The sequence below is a fragment of the Zootoca vivipara genome, chromosome 13 (genome assembly GCF_965207765.1).
Source record: "Zootoca vivipara chromosome 13, rZooViv2.hap1.1, whole genome shotgun sequence".
Lineage (NCBI taxonomy): Eukaryota > Metazoa > Chordata > Lepidosauria > Squamata > Lacertidae > Zootoca > Zootoca vivipara.
Genome location: NC_142596.1, coordinates 6611272 through 6634315, shown reverse-complemented (window position 1 = coordinate 6634315; position 23044 = coordinate 6611272). Strand labels below are relative to the sequence as shown.

Below are 23044 nucleotides of genomic sequence, written 5' to 3'. Positions count from 1 at the left end.
ATGAAGGGGGCTCTCTGGAGAGAGGACATGGCTGAGGCAGTGCAAGCGTGAATGACAGTCCGTCTGCAGAAGATTGACGTTAATGAAACTTGGAATAAACAGGAAGATGAAGAGGGTGGAGAAGCCAGCCAGGGAGCTTGGCTCACTCTGCAAGGGAGAAGGAGCTCACTGTGCCATCCTGGTTGGCTTTCAATTTGCAAATGCTGCCTGTCCTTTTGTTGCAAAATAGCAAGTGCCATGAAGGCGCCTCTGACTTGAAGCTGCCTGTGCTCTTTACACCTGGCCTAGATGTCTGGAACCTGGTGTGCATGTATGCCTATACCAACATATGGGACAAGCAAGCAAGCAATGATAGGAGGGAAATTTGTTACTACTCCTCAGGTTGCCCTTGCTCCTCACCAGATCTCAGATGCAGCTGGATTCCACTGTTACCATTTATTACACCTGTTCATCAACTTTACAAAGTCTCGAAGCAAATTTTACAAAAATTCTAGGATGGCCCAGTCAAATCTGGATGGTTTGTGGGTGTGAGTTGTCGGTTCAGCACATTCATTGCCACACCTGCTTTGGTTGTGGGCACCAGGGAGCATCCACGAACTGGGATTGGAAAACTGAGGGAGGGCAAGTCTCTTCTCTGTATTTTCCACACACACTAGATTATCACAGGTTGACACCTGCCCTTTCACCAGCACCAACAGCAGCTGCTGTGGAACCTGGTCTTAATGAGCTGACTTATTACATAGTTGTAGGGGTGTGATCCAGAAAAACCACAGAAAACTTTAAATGCAAAACATGTGTGATATCCTGGGTTTCCAGGCTTGCAAGTAGATTCCCCACCACCACCACCCCCAACATAAGTGCTAAACTCTGATTAGATTTCCAGGGGGGGGGGAATTGATAGGTAAGGCAACAAGGAGAAGACAATAGAAAGTGTTGTCTGAATGCAGCCTTAGTCTTTTTTTAATCCCTTTTCCCAGCCCCTCCCCCCAAGAAGCTGGGAGGCCTGTACTTGTATCTGTATCTGTATGGAGGGGTGGAGTACAAAACAGGAAAATCAAGAAGAAGAAATATTAACTTCCTCTACTTTTTGTCCAGAGCCCAGTAGAGGCACAGATCTCTCATTTTATAATTAACAGCAGTTGCAAACTATGGAGAGCCTATGGATGAGTTAAAAGTAAATTAGGTTGCAGATATTTCTGTCAGAACATGTTTTCTCTTCACCTTATGACTTCAGCTAGAGACAGATACCCCTACTTGTTGTTGTTTAGTCGTGTCCGACTCTTCGTGACCCCATGGACCATAGCACGCCAGGCACTCCTGTCTTCCACTGCCTCCCGCAGTTTGGTCAAACTCATGTTCGTAGCTTCAAGAACACTGTCCAACCATCTCGTCCTCTGTCGTCCCCTTCTCCTAGTGCCCTCAATCTTTCCCAACATCAGGGTATTTTCCAAGGATTCTTCTCTTCTCATGAGGTGGCCAAAGTATTGGAGCCTCAGCTTCACGATCTGTCCTTCCAGTGACCACTCAGGGCTGATTACCTTCAGAATGGATAGGTCTGATCTTCTTGCAGTCCATGGGACTCTCGAGAGTCTCCTCCAGCACCATAATTCAAAAGCATCAATTCTTCGGCGATCAGCCTTCTTTATGGTCCAGCTCTCACTTCCATACATCACTACTGGGAAAACCATAGCTTTAACTATATGGACCTTTGAAGGCAAGGTGATGTCTCTGCTTTTTAAGATGCTGTCTAGGTTTGTCATTGCTTTTCTCCCAAGAAGCAGGCGTCTTTTAATTTCGTGACTGCTGTCACCATCTGCAGTGATCAAGGAGCCCAAGAAAGTAAAATCTCTCACTGCCTCCATTTCTTCCCCTTCTATTCGCCAGGAGATGATGGGACCAGTGGCCATGATCTTGGTGTTTTTTTTATGTTGAGTGTCAGGCCATATTTTGCGCTCTCCTCTTTCACCCTCATTAAAAGGTTCTTTAATTCCTCCTCACTTTCTGCCATCAAGGTTGTGTCATCTGCATATTTGAGGTTGTTGATATTTCTTCCGGCAATCTTAATTCCGGCTTGGGATTAATCTAGTCCAGCTTTTCGCATGATGAATTCTGCATATAAGTTAAATATACTTATATGCCCTACCCCTACTATCCTTTCCCAAATGGAAGCACTCTACCTTTTATTTATTGCACACACATCCCATATTTTTCTCCAAGGAGCCCAAGAAGGCATACACAGTTCTCTCCCTCTCTCATTTAATTCCCACAACAAACCCACAAGGAAGCTTTAATCTGAGAAGCAGTGACTGGTCCAATGTAACCTAGTTAGCTGCATGGCCAAATGAGGATTTGAACCCTGGTCTCGCAGGTCCTGGGCAAGCACTCTACCCACTAAACCACACTAGCTTTTGCCAATTGTTTGGCAGTTGAGATTACAGGTAAACTAAAGCTTTTTCTAACAATATGTTGGCTCCCTTTCTGATTATCACACACCTGTCAATGGCCCAGAGCCTCTGCTAAGGTCAGAATGCAAAGCCTCATTTTCTTCCAGCTGCTTCAATGCAACAACCTGAGTTCACCAAGTAATCTACTGCAGACCAGGAAAGAAACATCAAGGTTGCAAATCTGCATTTCTGTCAGCAGATGGCAGTAGAGCTCAAAGGAATGGAACCTGGCTGATATGGGAGAGCTTTGGGAATTTTTCTGGAACTCCTCTGAGGGCAGGAGGGGTTAAGAAGCTTGTCTTCTGTTTATAGCTATCTTTCTTGACAACAAAGTACAGCTTTCCTACAGGCAGTGACAGGGAAATGGTATCATTGATTCTCTGTGTGTCCTTGTGGCTAGGATTCTATTTAGGATGCAAATTGCCAATAGCATTCCTAATGCAGAGCTATAGTTTAAAAAGAATAGCTGCTTTTAAATAATTCAGACAGAAAAGGCACTGAATAAAGTATTAAATCTCCTTAAGAGCCAAAATTTCATGCATTGTTAATAGCAAGGCTCTCTACAAAACTATTTTCAACTTTGCTAAATATACTACACATAATTTTTACACTCTGGAACCACTAATAGAAACAGAATTTACTATTAGGTTTATCAAGTAGATCTGCTTCTCCAGAACATCTGAATCAGGAGAGGCTATGAATGGGGCCAATAAACTAGACGAATCTTAGGATACCAGAGACTCAGAGGAGGAGGTTCCCATGTACAGGAGATAGGCATGTTCTGGATGGAGTTGCAATCCTTCTGAAGGAGCAAGTGCTTAATTTTTTAAATTAAACATAAATCACTGAAAAGTAGGCTGGAGGACACCAACGCTGCCCCACTGATTGTTGAAGTGGAAAGCATAGGTGGCCTGGAAAAAGCATGGAATGTTGGCTGCATTCTCCTATGGGGTAAAACTAGTGTTATGGACAAAGCACCATGGCAGGCAGGCAGTATTGACAAAAACCAGTTTACAGCCAGCCAGTAGAGAGCCCAACCTCATGATGCAAAGCGGTGTAGTGCTACATAAGCAGGGTTAGGGGAAGAATGTTTTAAGAGAAGATTGATGAGATGAAACTAGTGAGCTGCAGCAACACTACCAACATACAAAATAGTGTGCAAAATTAAAAAGTTGGTTCCTAAATGCGTATTTGGACTAAAGACAGGTCCTAGATCTTTTTTATTATTAAATTTTTATTCACTTTTTCTTTTTCTATTGTTACATACATCTCATATCAATAACATTTATATTACATCACCTCTTCCCTCACCTCCTGGGCTTCCCCCAACTTCCACTTCTGGTTTGTTTTCCCCTTATTACATACTGCTGTTTCCTAAAGATCCACTATATTCTTTTATCGTTTTAAATGCTGTTTAAGACAGGTCCTTGATCTGAGAAAGCTGAGAACTGCACTCTGTATTATTCTACATGAATGGAATTGGAATTGAGGCAGGGGCTATTTGAAATGATGGCAACAGAACTGGCAGTAAGCATTTGAAGGCAGGTGCCAGTATGAACTATGAACAAGCAATCATGTTAAGAATGTAGAACATCAAATTCTCCATTTAGAGCCCTTGGAAATCCTGATGATTTGGTTTATAAAAAAAACAACCCAATGTTCTTGCCGTTGCAGCAAATCACTTCAAAAAAATTACAGGCACGGTTGTTACAAAACCCAGGTCCAAATTCTTACTCGGTCAAGTAGACAATACGACTTTAGATATATTTTCTTTCCCTGCATCACAAAGCTAACTCTGGGAGCACTTAGAAAGTCTGGTTGGTGTTAAGTCTGCCTCGGGAGACAATGGAGGAGCACGCCTTTGCAGCCGAAATCAAACTGTTGGAAGGTTGCAGAGCCTGCTTTGGCTGTAGAGACTGATATGGGAGACACACATTTTGTTACAGCTGGGGCCCTTCTTCTTCTCTCTGCGCTCCTCCCAGCATTCATTTCTCCTTTGGGCACAGCTATGGATGCTCAGCTTGACACTGCAGTAGTCTACAAGAGATTCCTAGAGAGTGGGGTTGTTGTTGGCAGACTTCACGTCATGTTTGCAGACACACAAACACAACAAATTCACAAAAGCTGGTAGGGTTGGGTAAAATGAGCACGTGTTCCAATGTGGGTCAAAATCAGCTATTTGGTCATTGGGTCTGTGAAGATGGATCTAAAGTGGTGCTGCTCCCAGATATTGTGTTGAGACATAATGAATTGGAGCTCAGGATCAAGAGCATAAACCTCTTGAAAGCAGCTGCTAGGTGGTTCATTAGGATCCAGCCCATTTTTGTGACTGTACTTTTGTTTTAAAGCAGTTTGTAATGTTGTATTCTAAATTATTTTAACATACTATTACTAATTATTTACTGGAGTAACCACCCCTGAATGTGAATGCTGGAATTAGCCCTAATGGAAGAGGCACTTGCAGAGCAAAGCATTAAGCACTCTCCCAAAACCCAGAGGGAAGATCTGTAATCCAGATTCAACTATAATTAGTTTTCTTCTCGTTGTATTTTACTTATTTTATATTGAAAACTACGTCGAAAGACAGCCATGGGCAAGTAAGCTGGTTGTAAATTTTTGAACACTACAATATTTCTGGGCATATGAGAGTTGCCATCTGTAGCCACTGGGGTTTCAGGGGAAAGAGTCTGTTTTAATTCTAGGAAATCAAGATAATGACACAAGTTCTTCCTGATTTGCGAGACTATTTTTAGATAAAAACGAGGCTGGTGCGCTCTGAGCCTTTTCAGATTTGCATGAAGCCTCCCATGATCCCTCCACTAAAATGTGGGCATATGCTGTGCCTGTGCGAGGGGCCACCACTGGCACTTGTCAGAAGAATTAAATCTAAAACATGTTTACAGCTCTGCTCTAGTCATCAGGTTCCCTTGAGCTTCATGGCTAGATGGAGTTCTCCTTCCTCTCTTGCTCTGCGAAATATTTAATTTCTTTTTTTATGTGTGTACTTCTGCTTGCAGGTGCAGGCAAGAACCCCCCCCCCCGCTACATCCAGATGTTCTGAAACATCCATCGCATACACAATTCAGTTTAAGGAGAAAAACTGCATCAGTTAAAAGCTGTATTTCAGATGCTGTTTTGTGCTGAGTCATTAATAAACCTATCATTTTTCACTGACAATAAGGCTCTTGGACTTAATTTTCAGAAGTCCAGAAATGTTTTTACACAGCCTTAGGCTGAACTCGTTTGTTATCGATTTTGCCACTATGTTTCACCCAAAGTGAAGGTGGCCCAATTACATCGACCTCCCTTTTGAATTCTGAAAAGTAAAGACACATCTTTATCTAGAGATATTACGGTTTCAGGCATTGGTACAGCTACCACGTACTGAGCTGTCGCAGCTCATTACTGAATTAGTTGGACCTCGGGGAGCTTGGCTGAGATTCCGTCTCATGCTCAGAGACTGGTGCTGCGTTTAAACAAAGAAAAATATGCACTATGTGCCACACAGTTCAAATATTTGAAATTATGTTCTGGTCTGTCAGCAGCAGTTACATTACTGAGCTCTCTAATCTCATCTTATCAAGCACAAGTTCTGCATGGCGTTTCTATCTAGGAGGGGGAATGAGTGGTGCAGGGCACACAGACGCAGCCCTTACACCCTAATCAAAACGGGGCATAATCCACTGGGACACCCCCCCTGCACAATCTTCCATGATAAAAATCCCACTTATTCCAGCTGGTGGACTTACACAAGAGAACATTCCCAGGGATTGTGCCACATGGACTGGTCCTGTTAACTCTTCCACTCTACCACCCACCAATGCCCAAAGACCCACTGTGCCAGAGTTGGCTGCCTCACTTTGCCTCCCAATTCCACATACGGCTCTTCTCAGGCAGCTGGATGGTAGGAAGAGGCATGATGGGCACAAGAAAAATATATTGTGTGGTATACAGGGACTTGTGCATGAAATAACATCCCCAGGCCAGAGTTTCAGTGGACCTGACAGGTTGGCTATTTTCAGGAAGGGAGGCCAAAGTGGATGCACAGGCAACGACCGATTTAGGAGTGGCCAAATGACGCATAATCGCAAACATGACAAACCCAGAAGCAGCCCCAAAACGTCATATAGATGTCACAAGAAGGGGCAGAACAGGCTTATGCGTGCTCTGCTGATACATGTGGGTATCCAGAATGTATCCCCGCACAAAACAAGGAACTTACAGGCAACTGTAGCATAGGCAGGAGAAGGACCCATGAGAAGAGAGGGATTGCCTCGACTCAGAAAACCTCACACGTGCCATAAGCGCATAAAACTGAACACTGTTCCTATGATACATTCACATTTTGTTGCAGTCCAGGCTGTGGTTTAAGGTCTTTAACTATTTAAACATGGTTTTCCTTCAGTAATTCTGGGGTGGAGATGCAAAACAGTTACAGCCTGGGGGTAATAAAAGAAATGTGAGCAAAACACAAGCTAGCGAAGTGATTAATAAAAACACACACATGAACAACAAAATAACTCATCATATTTTCTTGCAAATATTTAATCCAAAATATGTACATCGGTGTCCTAACGGAAGTTCAAAACATGTAAGTTTATTGAAAACAATTCTCAACAAGTTCAAAATCACTTTCTGAAAAGTTCATATAGAGCACTTAAATCAGGGTAATACTTGAGGCAAGCTACTTTAAATGATGTCACACACATTCCTTAACCTAGCTACGTATCAAAATGATTTTCATGCCATCCCCCACCCCTACCCATTTGTTTGTTTTACATAAATTTCAACTAAGAATGTATCAATGACTCTCAAGTCCTTTTTTTTGTAACAGTTTACACATTTCCATATTAGTTTTTAAACTCTTCCCACCCACCTTGTGTTTTGGGGACCTGCTGCGAATTAACAAAAATAAAAATAAAATCAAGACACAGAGGCCATCACATGCCCTATTTCAAACAAGTAAAGTGTCAGGTTTCTGCACAGCTTGCACACTGAGAAACTCACAACTCTATTTACTTTTTTAATAATAATTCCACTTTCATTGAAAGTTTAAGGTAAGCATATTATCATGTAAGATCACATCAATCCTGAGGTGCCAGACCTTCACACAGTTTCCTTCTGAGCATGACGTGACGGGAACAGAATGCAACATCAAACCCAAGCTCACAGTTCTCCAGACTGACGGTGGACCAAACAGCCTTTTATAGAGAAACACCGGTACCCCAAGTATACAAAGACTGCGGCCCCTACAGGGATCTTACTTTGAATCAAATAAATAACATATTTCCCTCTTGGCTTCATGGGTTGGGTCACTGCAGGCAATGGTTCTGGCTTCTGATAGCTCTTTCATATCAGAGGGTCTAATGTCTCATTTGTCACTGCTGAGCTTCGGCATTATTACATAATCCATGGTTCTGTTTCCCCACTTTCCTTCCCAATTGGCACCTGTAAGAGTATACACAGCAACTGGTTCAAAGTGATGCAAATATTCTGCTTCAGCTTGCTTCCTCACTCTCTTCTGCCTGGCTTACTGGTGACTCCACATGGCTAGCAGGGCTGCTCTCTCCAGAAGCAGCAGGATCCTCTAGTTCAGAACCTGGCTCAGCCTTCTTTGCTGAAGGTGGAGCCCCACCTTTCTGGAGAATCTCTGTAGCTTCATATTCAAGGACCTCTGATGGCGTCAGAGGTTCCAGATGAACACTGCCCTGCTCACTCGCATCAGAATGCACAGATTCAGGTTCACTTCTCCTCAGAAACTGTTCAAAACTGACATTTTCTTCATCAGATGCCAATTCTGCTAGCTCAGCTTCATCCAAATCAGCCACCTTTGTCTCGGCAGCAGAGACTGCATCCTTTGAACTTTGGAAAGAGTTGGTTTTATTATCTGAAGCATTCGGGGATTTTCCTTCTTCTATCTGATCACCATTACCCAAATCATTAGATTCTGTGCTTTCGCAAGAGGTCTCAGTTGAACTGGCTTGGGATCCTGGACAGGAGTCTTTCACAGCTGATACAGAAGTACTTTCTTCATGCTCATCAGTTTGATTTTCAAGATGGTCCTTTGAAGCATCTTCTGCAGAGCCTTTTGAACAGAAATGGAGTTCTAAAATGGAGGATTCTTCTCCAGCTGATGGACTTTCTTTACACTTGGCAGCTAAACCTTCATCGTTTTGATTTGCAGGAGTCTCTGCATCTTCATCTTCTAGAGGATCTATGGGGTCATTTGAACAGTCTAAGAGTCCTGAACCAGAGAGGTTTCCTAGAACCAAAGGCGATGTACTTTTTTCACACTCATCTGCTGAATAACATTCACCGTCCTGATTTGCAAGGCTGCCTATTGTGTCTTTGCTTGCAGGGTCCATGGAGTCATTTGAGGAGGCTGAAAATCCTGACTTGGAGTTTTCTAGAACTGAAGGCAATGAATTTTCTTTAACTTCTTGATTTCCAAGAACTGAAGGCAATGGATTTTCTTCAACATCTTGATTTCCAAGGTTACCTGTCTCTTCTTGTCCTGAACCGTCTTTTGAGCAGGCTTGAAACCCTGGATCAGAAATGTTTTCTAGACATGGAGATTTCTCTTCTTTGCATTTGACCACTAAAGAAGCTTCATCTCCTTGATTTGCAAGGTCAACTGCAAGGTCCCCTTCTCCTGTAGAGCCTTTTGAACAAGTATGATGTTCTGAAATGGAGGAGTCTCCCACGGTTGACATAGGCATATTTTCTACACAAGCAGTAGCTAGAAGACCTTCATCAGTTTGATTTGCAAGGGCACCTGTGTCCCCTTCTTTTGCAGGATCATTTGAGCTGGCTGAGTCAAGTCCTGAACCAGAGGAGTTTTCTAGAACCAAAGGCAGTGTTCTTTCTTCACACCCAGCAGCTAGAGGACCATCACCTCCTTGATTTGCAAGGTCCCCTTCTCCTGAAGAGCCTTTTGAAAAAGTATGATGTTCTGAAATGGAGGAGTCTTCCATGGGTGACATAGGCATATTTTCTACACAAGCAGCAGCTAGAGGACCTTCCTCACCTTGATTTACAAAGCTCTCTATGTCTGTTTTTTCTGCAGGGTTTATTGGGTTATTTGAGTTTTCTAAAACCGGAGATGTTGGGTTTTCTTCACACCCAGCAGCTAAAGAACCTTCTTCATCACCCTGATTTGCAAGGTCATCTGAGTTCCCTTCTCCCAAAGAATCTTTTGAGCATGCTTGGAACGCTGGGCCAGAAGTGTTTTCTGGACATGGAGGTATCTTTTCTTTGAACTCAGCTGTGAAAGGGCTTCCATCCCTTTGATTTCCAAGGCCCTCTGTCTCTCCCCCATCTACAGAGCTTATGAAGTCATTTGAGCAGGCCTGAAGCTCTGAAGCAAGACTGTTTTCTAGAACAGGCAATTTATTTTCTTCACACTCAACTTCTAAAGCAGCTTCATTGCTTTGATTTTCCAGATGGTCCTTATCTGTTTCTTCTGTAATGTGTTTTATTTCTGGGCTGAAAAAAGCAAATCCAACAGTTTAGTACTTTAAGAAAACATACTGCTTATATTTTAGTAGCGCCTTTTAAAAAAAACCTCGAAATTAAATAACTCCTCCCTTACTATAAAGCAGTAAGAGCTCACACCTTGGGATAAATTCACCCAACTTTGTCCATTATTGTGCATTAAGACATAGAAAAGTGAAGGAGGGGAAGAGATGGACTTTAAATCTTCTTTCTTTCTCTCTCTCTCTCTCAAATATGTGCAGGTCCCTACCTTAAAAACAAGATTCTTATGTAGACAAAAAGGCACCATCCATGAACAAGTATGAGGGAGTCCAAGCATGGGGGGAAGATGACGACAATAACACCACAAAACAACCAAATTAGGACTGATCATGCCAAGAAGGCATGGAATGTTTTTCTTTCTTTTCTCTTCATTTTTGGCGGGAGGCAGGATAGAGAAGGGAAAGAATAAACCAGGAGAAAGAAGTAGATTACCCTGAAAAAGGACATCACTGTCTGGAACCATGAAGAAGAAGAGCAGCATTATAAACTTATTGCAGGTTCCCACTTGGGATACTTAATTTGGAGATCAGTTTGAAACTGCAATATATTGGATTCACTTTACCTTGTGAGAAGACACAGTGCTTATATTTACCTTGCAGAGACAGATGTTTCTTTTTGCTCTTCAGGTGTATTGAGCCTTGGAATTTTCTGAAATATACATAATATTATTTTTTACAATGCAATGCAATGCAGTGAATTTTAGGTATTGCTAAAGAGAAACGAGTGTTTCCAAAAGACAACCTGGGCTCCCAATGAAGAGTGACCTTCAATGAATATCTAACAAGACCTGTAGAACAACGGGGATCCCAAAAGCTCTTGTAATTATGAGTCTAGAACTGCAGTAAATGAGAAAATGAAGAAGGAAGCATTGGGGACATGCACAGAGAACTGGTGATCACACAGGCCCAAAATTTGTGGCAAGGACAGAATCAGAAAGAGAACCATTTTTTCTGGCTGGGAGGGGAGGGAAGGAATTGTCGCTAAAGAGGAAAGGGGGACATGGCCTCTCAGGTTTTTGGCTTACCAGATGGAGGCATGCCATGCATCTTCATGCAGGTTAGGGAACACAAGGTATTACCAGACCTGCTTGCAAAATATGACTTAGCCCTGTAGTTTTAAGGAACCCAAGCAGTGCAAGTTCTTCAGATTTCCTTCACTCAGCAAAGCCAGTAACACCCTAAGCTTTCCAATGACAAAAGCACATTGCTAGCCCACCTTGCTCACCTGCTCCCATCCTAGGCATGCCTTCTATTTGAGATATCTTAGTTTAAAAGAAAGCTTTCTGCAGAGTGTGGATGTGCTGTGGCAACTTCTGCTCCCCACCCACATGGGCAGGGCCCATCTGGAATTCTTTTGGGATCTGGGATTCCATCTAGGATTCTTTTTTCACTCCAAAGTTACTATACAGTCACACCTCATGTTACGTTTGCTTCATGTTACGTTTTTTTCAGGTTGCGTCCTCCAGTGACCCGGAAGTACCAGAAAGTGTTACTTCCGGGTTTCGCCACTCGCACATGCGCAGTAGCACCAAATCGCGCTTTGCACATGTGCACAAGTGCCAAATCGCACTGCGCACCTGTGCAGATACGGCACTTCAGGTTGCAGGCTTTTTACATTGCAAACGGGCCTCCGGAACGGATCCCGTTTTAATAGTTCAAGCATTAATATCACACAACATACACATAGGAAAGTAACAGTTGCGCTATTGAAAGTTGGCTTAACAGACCACTAGAATATATACACACTGGAGATTATTATGCTGCAGATAAATAAAAATAAAGCTACACACACACTTCTAAATACACTCTAGGTGCATGCCAGTTCAAAAGGTTGAGAACACAAATGTACGCTACCTGGGATGTTTCTTCACTTCCAGTGTTCAATAATGCATCACTAACCAGGCTAAAGAATGAAACAACATTTGTTAATTCTCAGACAGCATATTATCATCAATGTGTTAAAGTCCAGGAAATTAATACTAACACACATTTAAAATTTTCAACTACCGTATATCCTGGCGTATAAGACGACTTTTGAACCCAGGAAAATCTTTTCAAAAGTTGGGGGGCCGTCTTATCCGCCGGGAATAAGATTCTGCGGTCGCCGCATACGGTGGGGGGAGCTCAAAAACGGCCGCAGCCGCATCCCCACCATATGCAGCGACCGTGTAAGCGAGAGGGGACGCGGCACGGGGCTTTCCTTCCTCTTCCCTGCAGGGAAAGCAGCAGCAGCTTACTCGCATGCAAGCAGGCACCGCTTTCTTTCATGGAGCTTTTCTCCCTCCTCCCTCCTGGGAAAGAAAGCGGCATCTGTTTACGCGCGTGTAAGCAACTGCCGCTTTGTTTCCCTGCAGGAAGAGGGGAAAGAAAAGCACAGAAAGAGAAGCAGCTTCTTTCTCCCTCCTCCCTCCTCCTCCTTCCTCCCTCCTCCGTGCAGAGAAAGAAAGCGGCACCCTTTTATGCGCATGTAAGCAACTGCTGCTTTATTTCCCTGCAGGAAGAGGGGAAAGAAAAACACGGAAAGATAGCAGCTTCTTTCTTTCTCTCCCCCCCCCACTCGCCTCCAGAGTGCGAGTGGAGCCGGCTCTGGGCTGCGCTCCCTCCCCTTCTCCCTCTCTCCACCTCCCCTCCCCTCCCTCCGAATGAAATCTACGGTAGTTCAAAATGCTACCTGTAGTTCTTAGCATGCCTGCAAGTAAGTGCATTTAAACATCTGTGCATTTAAGCACTGATGTCTCTCTTTTGGCTTCATTTACTGGTATTTAAAAAGCGGGGAGAGGAAGAGATACAGAAAATTTTTATTTGGTGTGTGTTGGAAGTTTGGGATAAACTCTATATTTTGACTGGAAAAGTAGGGAGTCGTCTTATACGCCCAGTCGCCTTATACGCCAGAATATACGGTATTCTGAAAATCTCCACTGTGAGTCATTGGTTTCCTCCTTCCCTAATGAAACAAGGAGAAGTAGGGCTGTTTTACTCTTTCCATGTTCCATCTACAACATTCTGCATGCAGGTTGTGGAACTACCTAAAGATAGAGGCCCACTTGGCCCCACCTCTCTCTTCCTCCCCAGCTTGTTCCAGGTAGTTGTTTCTGTTAGGAATTGGTTTAGCAGATAACTCTGCAGCATAATGCATTTTCATCTGTGATGCTTGTCTCAGTTTAATAGTTTAATAGTCTATTGTTGGTGAGATTTTTTATTATTTTTTCTTTTTCAAGTCACCATGAGTGCTGCTATTGGAATAGAAGGATAAGGTATGAATTGCTCAAATTAAGTAAATTAATTTCTATTTAAGAGGAAATTCCACTCCCCTCTGCTGTGTTTCCCATTCAACTTTGGGGCTAAACAAAATCTGACGGGAGCAGCCAGACTTGTTTAATCCCACCCAATTATATAGAAATGGGACTAACATGTGAGCAACCAGCATGGCAGCTCCTGTTCACACCTAGGTTAGACTAAGCTTCTTGGGCAAGGCCTGCATTTCTTTTGCCTCTGCATTCTGTAAAGCACTAATGCCCAACAACTGCACTTTCTGAACTGCAAGGTTGTTGCCATTCCTGAACCAAATTATTAGCAAAATGCATACCTAAAAGTTCAGAGATTTGCTGGAAAGAATGGGCTCCCATTTCCCTGCCTATTTTTAACTGAGATGCTCATGGAAAAAGTCTTCCAGCCATAACTCTGCATTTTTGTCCCACAATGAAGGGCTTTCCTGTAGTGTTTGTTGGTAAATATAGACCTCAATCTATCACTTAAAGGGTAGATTTTTCTGCAAATATTTCCCAAAGGCATACTTCATTAGTTATACATTATTTAAATGTATTGACTTCTAAACCACAATAAACAAGCAACTTATCACATCACCATGATTGATTTTCATATTTTATGCTAGAACTCTACTGCAGAAAGAGCAAGAAGAGCACCTCTCCTATAAAACCTTGTAGACTCATAATTTTTAACATACAATTTAACCTTTCAAAAGGCTTTTGTTTAAAGAAATTTCTGATGATTGTATCTTCTTTGTTTATGTGGCACTGAAGTCAATTTTAATCTGCTGAAGTATGGAACTGCACCTCTTACACAGAAATGTTATTAATCATGAATTAAATGATTAATGACCCTACTAAGGCTGCAGCAACATACAAGGCCCTTGGCATAATAAGGAGCTGCATGTGTTTAATTATGAAGGCGAGAGCCAGTGCTAACAGGCTGACATAACTCATTCCATTTTTTGTAACTTTAAAAGGATGTATGTCATTAGCACCCATTTGACAATTATCAAAAGATTCCTCATAGGATTGGCCTTAAAAGCATATACTGTATTTAAAAGCATATCTAACTTATTGTAAGGTCTTATTGATGACTTTAAAATACTACATAGAACCAGGATTATATGTCAAAAATATATGCAGAACATGAAAATCACATTTATATTGTGAAACATTGTATAGCAGTTTATTGTTTCTACTACGTAGTGAGAGGAAAACAACCCACCATGTGCAAAATATGTTATGTCAAAGCCATATGGAAGAGGAGGGAACTTTTACAATCAATACTGTTACTGAAAGTGACCAGGGAAAAAAGACTTCCTTTTCTTGCATTGCTATGTATCAGCTTTGTGGAGAACCCCCGTTACCAAATACAATGTATATTCAGAAAGGAGGAACAGGCTTTTATCTGTGCCAGCAGCTGGCCCAGAGATACAGAAAATAATGTTTTATTTATACTGAAGGTTGATAATTTGTTACTGTAGTTGAAAAAAAGTATGATAAGCTGTCTTATGTTAAAACCTGTCTGACGTAGCAAAAATAAAAATTAAAAAATCTGTATACAGTGGTACCTTTGGTTATGAACTTAATTCGTTCCAGAGGTCCATTCTTAACCTGAAAGCGTTCTTAACCTGAGATGCCACTTTAGCTAATGGGGCCTCCTGCTGCTGGTGCACAATTTCTGTTCTCATCCTGAGGTAAAGTTCTTAACCCGTTCTTAACCCGAGGTACTACTTCCAGGTTAGCAGTGTCTGTAACCTGAGGTACCACTGTATGGGAGACACTGAACATATTTAATTTGACCAACTAAATGCAGTGGTACCTCGCAAGACGAATGCCCTGCAAGACAAATTTTTCGCTAGACAAAAGCGTTTTGCGATCTGAGGTTGACTCGCAAGACGAAGCTGTTGTCAAGCTGTCTATGGCCGCGCTTCGCAAGACGAAGCCGCCCAACAGCTGACCCGCGCTACAGCTGATACAGAAGGCAAAGGAAGATCAGCTGTAGCGCGGGTCAGCTGATCTTCCTTTGCCTTCTTCCCGCACCAGAGCTGGTTCCCCTTTGTGTTCCGCTCGTCTCTTCCGGTTGCCGCTCACCGCTGCTGCGCTTCGGCCCTGGCAGAGACGAGCAGAACACAAGAGGGAACCAGCTGTAGCACGGAAAGAAGGCAAAGGAAGATCAGCTGTCAGCTTCCAGCGCTTGGCTCAGGGGACTGGCGGTGGCGGCGCTTGCTCTCTTGGCTCGGGGAAGGCAGTCAGGCAAGAGAGCAAGCGCCTGCCTGCCTTCCCGGAGCCAAGCGCCCGCAGCGCTTGGCTCGGGGGACTGACGGCAGCAGCGGTGCTTGCCTTCCCCGAGCAAGCGCTGCTGCCGCCGCCAGTCCCCCAAGCCAAAGCGTAGTGGGCACAGCACTTGGCTCGGGGGACTGGCGGCGGCAGCGGCGCTTGCTCTCTTTGCTTGGGGAAGGCAGGCGGCAGAACCCCCGGAGCCAAAGCGCAGTGGGCGCTGCTTGCCGGGGCTGTTGCCGCCTGCCTCCCTGCCTTCCCCGAGCCAAGCAAGCAAGCGCCGCCGCCGCCAGTCCCCCAGAGCCCATAGGAACGCATTAAGTTTCAATGCATTCCTATGGGAAACCGCGACTCGCAAGACAAATTTTTCGTAGGACGAATTGACTCCTGGAATGAATTAAATTCGTCTTGCGAGGTACCACTGTAAGAATACAAGCTGCTGCAACAATGGTAAATTTCACATCCCTCAAACAGGTTAGCACTACAAAAAATAGATGGGAGCTCATTTTTTAACAGGGTGTAACAAAAGGCATTTGAACAACTGGCAACAGGCTCAGGCTAGGCTCGACAACAGCAAACTACTTCTTCATACAAAGCACAATATGCTTTTGGAACTCACTGTCACAAGATATGAAGGTGGCTAATAGTTTAGCTCAGATGGTTTTAAAGGTGGATTTAGGCAAATCATGAAGAAGAGCTTCATCAACTGTTATGATTGCTGGCAGAATTGCCAGATTCATAGACAGTGTACCCTGAATGCCAATTGTGGATGGTGGGGGCAGCAGCAGAGAAGGGCTGGCCACTGTGGGAAAGAGGGGGCTGAATTAGATGGGCCCCCTTTGGCCTGATGCAGTACACAGAGGAACTCCATCAGCTTGGGTGGTTGCTTCCTCATTTATAAGGATGCATCAGAACACTACAATTTATTAGATAAAGCACTGTAATTAGACTTGGGTTGTGATTCCAAAAGAAGGCACTTCAGGGATGCTAAGCAGAGATTTTAAACCCCCCCCCCCAAAAAAACAACAACAACTGTCTATCACACACACTCAAACACATATGCTTGAAATATGGCTTGACACACAGTATTGGGGGGTATTATTTGCCAAACATAAACCTCATGTCCCCAAAAACACTTGAAGCAAGTTGCATTTTTAAAAAAATCCTGGCCTTTGTGTATGTAAAGGGACACCTGACCATTAGGTCCAGTCATGACCGACTCTGGGGTTGCAGGGCTCATCTCGCTTTATTGGCTGAGGGAGCCGGCGTACAGCTTCCAGGTCATGTGGCCAGCATGACAAAGCTGCTTCTGGCGAACCAGAGCAGCACACGGAAACGCTGTTTACCTTCCCGCAGGAGCGGTACCTATTTATCTACTTGCACTTTGACGTGCTTTCGAACAGCTAGGTTGGCAGGGGCAGGGACCAAGCAACGGGAGCTCACCTTCTGATTGGCAAGCCCTAGGCTCTGTGGTTTAACCCACAGCACCCCCTGCGTCCCTTATTTTGTGTATGTAATGTGGTTGTTGTTTAGTTGTTTAGTCGTGTCCGACTCTTCATGGATCAATGCCTTGTCGTGGCGAAGGGGCTTGCATAACTCAGAGAAGCTATGAGCTATGCCGTGCAGGGCCACCCAAGATGGACAAGTCATAGTGGAGAGTTTTGACTAAACGTGATGCACCTGGAGAAGGAACTGGCAAGCCACTCCAGTATCCCTGCCAAGAAAACTCTATGGTGTATGTAATAAAGCTTAATAAAAATATTTAAAAGGGAATTTGCAACCAAACTTGCTTCTGTATCATAGAATAGGTATCTACTCTTTGTTTCTATGCTGAAAGACCATCAACACAAACACCCAACTGACAAACAGTTAATCCCAGAAACTTACTGAGAAAGGTTTTCAGCAACCAGATAGTCTGAGGGAACTGGAATTAAAGAGAAGATCAGTAGTGTTAAAAACCATCAAAAAGACAACAGGCTAACATCTGGCTTATGTCAGAGGTACATGAGCCACATACCATTTTCGATAATCACTTGACAAGTATGAGTAAGGTTTTCGTTCAAGTGCGTAGCCATATCATCCAAGCCGGAAGCATCAGTTAGGAACTCACAATTAAGACAAACAAGAGTAACACCCCTAGGGAAAAAAAGGAAGAAGTAACCCTGAGTGCAAGGGAGGCAAAAGGTTACAAAAAGCTTCTTCTGACCATGTCATGTGAAGTCAACTATGCACTGGACTAATATATACATAAAACATATTAGGAACATGTTTGTTCCAAGAATTTCTCATAAGCAGTGCATATATGAATAATATTATTGGAAAGAACAATACTACAGTAAAGGTTGCACTTTTTTTGGTAAGCAAAGTTATCAGTGCCCGCCCCTCCCTGGATGGTTTTCCTTATAACTTCTGGATACGTGCAATTGCTGACATGTGGAAAAATGGATTCAAAACAACAAATCATGATGATGAGCAAAATTTAACAAAGAAAAGAATCAGCATCACATCTCAGAACATCAGAAAAATCAAGAATTTTGGCTTGGATATTAGTTTAGGGTTGTCTCATTTTATGAAGAAAGCTTTGCATTCTCAAAACAAAAGCTTTATATAAGAAATAAAAGTTAGATGGAATCCAGATAACATGCACACATCTTAAATCCAATTCAACAGTAACTGAAATTGCAATCTAAAATACACTTGGGGACTTATCCAAGGATTGTGATGCATGTTGCAAAAAATGTACACCTTAAAAAAGAAAAAGGAGATGGTTACCTCAGATCTTCTGAATGAGTCTTATAAATCCAAAATCGTTTACTTTGTCGAGCACTGTGAAAACTACAAGATAATAAAATAGCTGAAATGGACTTCCTAAAGAAATGTCCCCGTCCCCCCATATTATATAATACAACATTAAACAATAAGACTGCAATCTAAGGTATAAAAACAAGCAGATGCCTAGTCATTCTTGAGCCCAAAGATTCTGCTGCATGACTGGGAGATGCTTCTGCTAGTGAAGGAGGGTGTGCCACTGATTTCAGCCGCTATCCAGACACCTCTGTTAAGAACCGGAGATTCCTCCAGAGCAACTTTTGAGAGGAGAGGAGAAGCAGGGAGAAATCGGCAAGCCTATCCATACAAAGGAAAGTGTATGGAACAGGTTCCTTGGATCCAAATATATCTTCCTACAACTTCATGTACATTACCAGAAATAGCATCTCTTGCTTTGCTTGTCAAAGCTACACCAGTGATATACAGAGTAAGCCACAGAGGCTTCTACAGGGCTTCCACTTCCCTGCAAAGTCCACGTGACCAGAACTGCTAGAAGAAACATATAACAGCTAAAGGGCATGACTATTTTTTTAATTTAATATAAATTGGTTTATATAAACAAAAGCAACAATAGGCAACCGTCTTACCTATATGTTCTCCTAGTCTCTAGTTTTGTTTCTACCTTTAAGACTGAAAGGAGAGTCCATCTGAGATCAATCTTCTTCAACAACCTATCCTGGGAAGTCTACTTTTTTATGTGCTGCACCTATTTATTTTAAATATGTTCTATCATAGACAGGAACCAGTGACACTGGCTCAGCCCCCTTTCTCAAGATGGCTACTGTCAGGAAGGAAAAAGAATGAGACCCATTTGCCCAGCCTCTTCTCCTTTGTTTCCCAAGTTTTTGGTAGCAGCTGCTCCCTGGTTACAACATCAGGAAAGAATAATAAGCTCAACTATCCTGGTTCCAAAGGCATGCCAAGTAGTAGTTGTTCCTGTACCAGATCTGAGTGTGGCCAAATTTTGAGAATCTTTTGTAATCTGCTTTTGAGAACTGCTTGGGGTTAAAGAGCAAGACATAAGTATTCTGAATGAATGAATAAAATGAATAAAATATTTTTATCCACTGCCTTCAGCAGTGCTTCCAGGGTGGGTTTACAAAAACCTAAAATATAACAAATTGTAGCATGTTAAAATGGCAATACGTTATGCTCTAGGTCAAAACTTGAGTTTTTTAAAAAATGGGCAAGAGGAACAGGAGCTTTTTCAATTGTAGCATGAATGCTTCAGAATGCTCTCCCTAGGAAGGCATTTATGGCTCCGTCATTATATACTTTCCAGAACCAGTTGAGAACCTGACTCTTTAAAGAGATCTCTGGGGGAGGCTAAACCAACAGAGGTTTTTTGTTTGTTTGTTTGTTTACTTCTGAAGAGCTGGATTTTCTTCACTGCTTTTCTGACTACTGATTTTATTACAGAATTTTATTGTGCTGCTCTGGTATTGCTTTGATTATTTTTCTATTTTTACACTGTAATCTTCCTTAGTGGAAGAAAGCAGCCTAGCTTTTTTTTTTCTAAAAAAATGAAGCATAAAATGCCAATTTACCTTTATAAATCAGGTGACAGAGGACACTAAAGCCATGCAGAGCCCCAATCTTCCATTAATGCAGCTGTGGCATTGCAGTATAGCACTGGCTGAGAGACAGTATGCTCCTTGCCCACCTCTTCTCTCCCAGAGCAGAAGCCCCCAGCCTCAGCTTTAACCATACTGAAAACTAACCAGGCTTCCAACCACCAACAAGCAGGTTTCAAATATTGTTTAAGGGGGAAACCTACCCAGGAGTAATCCTGGTTAGGGTCAGTGCCCATACAAGGGGAGGCGGTGTTAGGGCTGCACTGAGGCACAGGCTTGCTGCAATATAAAAAGACCAGAAATCTACCAGAACAGAAACAAACTACAGACATAATTTAACAACTTGAGGCTGAAGATTTCCTACCTCATCATATGATTCACGTAGGCTTTGCTGCAGCTAGTGCTGTATCTGCATAAACTACAGTGAACATAGGCTGGAAAGTGGCTGGCGAATGTCCTTATATCAGAATAACACTCAATGCACTTCTGAATATTCGGGCACCTAATATGAACCAATGTCAGAATTAGTATGCAGTATTAAGAAAAAGGTTAAGTTCCCGTTTCAAATCATTATTTATTTCCAGAAAAGCTTGCTTAGTTGTTAATAATAATAATAACAATAATAACAACAACAACAACAACAACAACAATAATAATATATTTATACCCCACCCATCTGGCGGGGTTTCCCCAGTCACTCTGGGCGGCTTCCAACAGAAATATTAAAATACACTAATTTCTTAAAGATTAAAAGCTTCCCTAAACAGGGCTGGAGAAAAGACTCTGGATTTTGAATTCTGTTTTATAACATCCCCCAATCTTTAGAAATATGCTTTCCAGAGGACCTTCCAGGGTGGGAGTCGGTGTGGCATAAGGGAATGAAGTGGGAAGGGCCGCTGGGAAGCTGATGGGAGGAGCTCCAAGGGGCATGTGGCATTCTGAAAATAGCCTTCTTTACTTCAAGGCCTTATGGATACTGGGCAAACAGGTTTGCAATGCTTAACCAACTTCAAGAAGTGAAAAAGGTTTATAAATGTGTATAAAGGTTGCAACTGTCAAAGGTTCTTCATATGAACATCTTCCTCTCTCTTGCTTTTAACAGCAATGGGGCAGAGGCGCCCTCCACTTGGCTCCAGTTCAGGCACATGCCCAAGACTGTTTTTACTGTAAATGTATTTTATCTGCATAGTTTTTACTGCTACTGTAGCAGAGAACCAATACAAGACTATGATCAGACCCCACACGTTGGAACGTGTACAGATAAGAGTGACCAAGGTGATAAAGGGTCTGGAAACCAAGCATTATGAGGAATGGCTGAGGGAGTTGGGTAAGTTTAGCCTGGATAATAGGAGGCTGAGAGGAGATATGATAACCATCTTCAAATATCTAAAGGGCCACTACAAAGAAGATGAAGCAAGCTTGTTTTCTGCTGCTCCAAAGGGCTAGATCCAAACCAATGGCGGCAAAAGTTAAGGAAATTCTAACTAAACATCAAGAAGCACTTTCTGATGGTAAGAGCTGTTTGACAGTGGAACAAAGAGATTGTGATTCCACTTCCGGTTCGTCGCGGCGGTGAGAAGGACGCAGGGACTTCGCGTGCCGAGGTCCCTGGCTTCTCGGAGGGGGGGGGGAAGTCCGCAGAGCGAGCGGACTCCCCGTAAAAGCACCGGATAGAGAGTTCCGGTGACTTAGGCGTCCAGCGGCTGCTCCGTTTGGCGGATCCCCCGCCGCGCGAGAGCTCAATAGAGCGATCGCGAACTGGCGGGGTTGAACCGCGGGAGCCATTTTGGGCCACATCTTACCTCCGGGAAGCGAAGCTCCGAGTCCTGACCCGGCAAGCGGCGGATTCTTCCGATTTAAATCAAAGATTTCCAAAGAAGTAAGTGGAATTTTGATCTGGACTTTAAATTTGCCGATTGGAAAAATAGGAGAGACTTTAAAGAAACGGAAGCCGGTCTCTTCCTAATGGGAAACTGGGAGGCGTTTTTTAAAAAAAACCTAAGCCGAACAACGAAAGAATTTGGAGTTGTGGACCCGAAAGGGAAAAAAAGACTCTTTTGGAACCATCTCAGCCCCCGAGTCCGGCCCCCCTTGAGGTACAGCGGAATTAAGGGGAAGAGCGCTTTGACAGCTGTCAAAAGCTGTCAAACTGTTAAAGACCGGGTGGATTGACTGTATTGTTGTGAACAGTAAAAAATTGCTTGAAAACGTGATAGAACTTTGTAAATTGGAAATAAGAACGGATTTGGGATTGAGTTAAGAACCAAGGAAAAGAACAGCCAAAATGGAGTCGATCGTCTGAGAAAGGAATTTTCCAGTATCCATTGTTCCCTACCCCGTTTATCTGCGGTTACGAGAAGTATGAAAACAAAGCTTTCTCGAGCCTTCCAGGAGACTGTGCTGAGCTATTTGCTGTCATGGGAAGACTTTTACAAGGAACGGCAACATCCCAATTTATCATCAGTCGAGACTGAAGTCCAAGTCCAGGACTTAGAGGATAATTTAGATTTGGAGACAGCTGAGTCGGAGATTGTGTGTGAGGAGAAACAACTGGATGAAAGCATTGAAGAGGATTTGGACTATGACAAACTTGTTTGGGATGAAGCAAAATATGGATTTCAAAAGGGAGAAAAACAAGCAGAACAAGAAGATGAGAGACAAAGGAACTTAAAGACTAATGGAATTGAAAATCCTGGAGGGGTTAAAATGTGGAGTGGTATTTTTGAGGGATGGGAAGGACAGGGGCAGGGGGGGGCAAAGGTCTGGAGATGGATTTGGGAAAGAATGGGTGTGGGGTAAAATTTTTAGTTAAAAGGTATTGTTTTGGTTTCTGAAAGACGGTTTTCGAAATCTTGGCCTGATAATGGAATTGCTGAACCAATTGGGGGAAAAAAGACTTAGGGAGAGGAGATGGAAGGTTAAAAAGAAAGGGGAAAAAAAGTTATGTTTTCCTAAGGGAGTATAAGAATGGTTTGGGAAAGAATTTTTAAGTTATTGTAAATTTTTATAAGTTAAGTGAGGTGTTTAGGCAGAAAGCTGCCTACCCCCCTCTCCTTATTCTGAGACACTCAGTGGCAGGGGGTGTCCAGATGGGTGAGGAGGAAATGGAACCT

At 43.0% G+C, this 23044-nt stretch overlaps 1 protein-coding gene across 8 annotated transcripts in view; it reads right to left on the bottom strand.

The window, feature by feature from the left end:
• Window positions 1-6971: 6971 nt before the first annotated feature.
• ZNF280D (zinc finger protein 280D) overlaps window positions 6972-23044 on the bottom strand; it is a 41009-nt gene continuing 24936 nt past the window's right edge. For all 8 annotated transcript variants that reach the window (XM_035130598.3, XM_088657194.1, XM_088657193.1 and 5 more), the window contains 7 exons: window positions 20296-20433; window positions 18301-18363; window positions 17546-17664; window positions 17416-17452; window positions 11834-11882; window positions 10573-10628; window positions 6972-9929 (listed from right to left, as the gene is read on the bottom strand). In XM_035130598.3, coding sequence (XP_034986489.1) covers window positions 7943-9929; window positions 10573-10628; window positions 11834-11882; window positions 17416-17452; window positions 17546-17664; window positions 18301-18363; window positions 20296-20433 — 2449 coding nt within the window. In that variant the 3' untranslated portion in view covers window positions 6972-7942. The remainder of the gene's footprint in view (window positions 9930-10572; window positions 10629-11833; window positions 11883-17415; window positions 17453-17545; window positions 17665-18300; window positions 18364-20295; window positions 20434-23044) is intronic.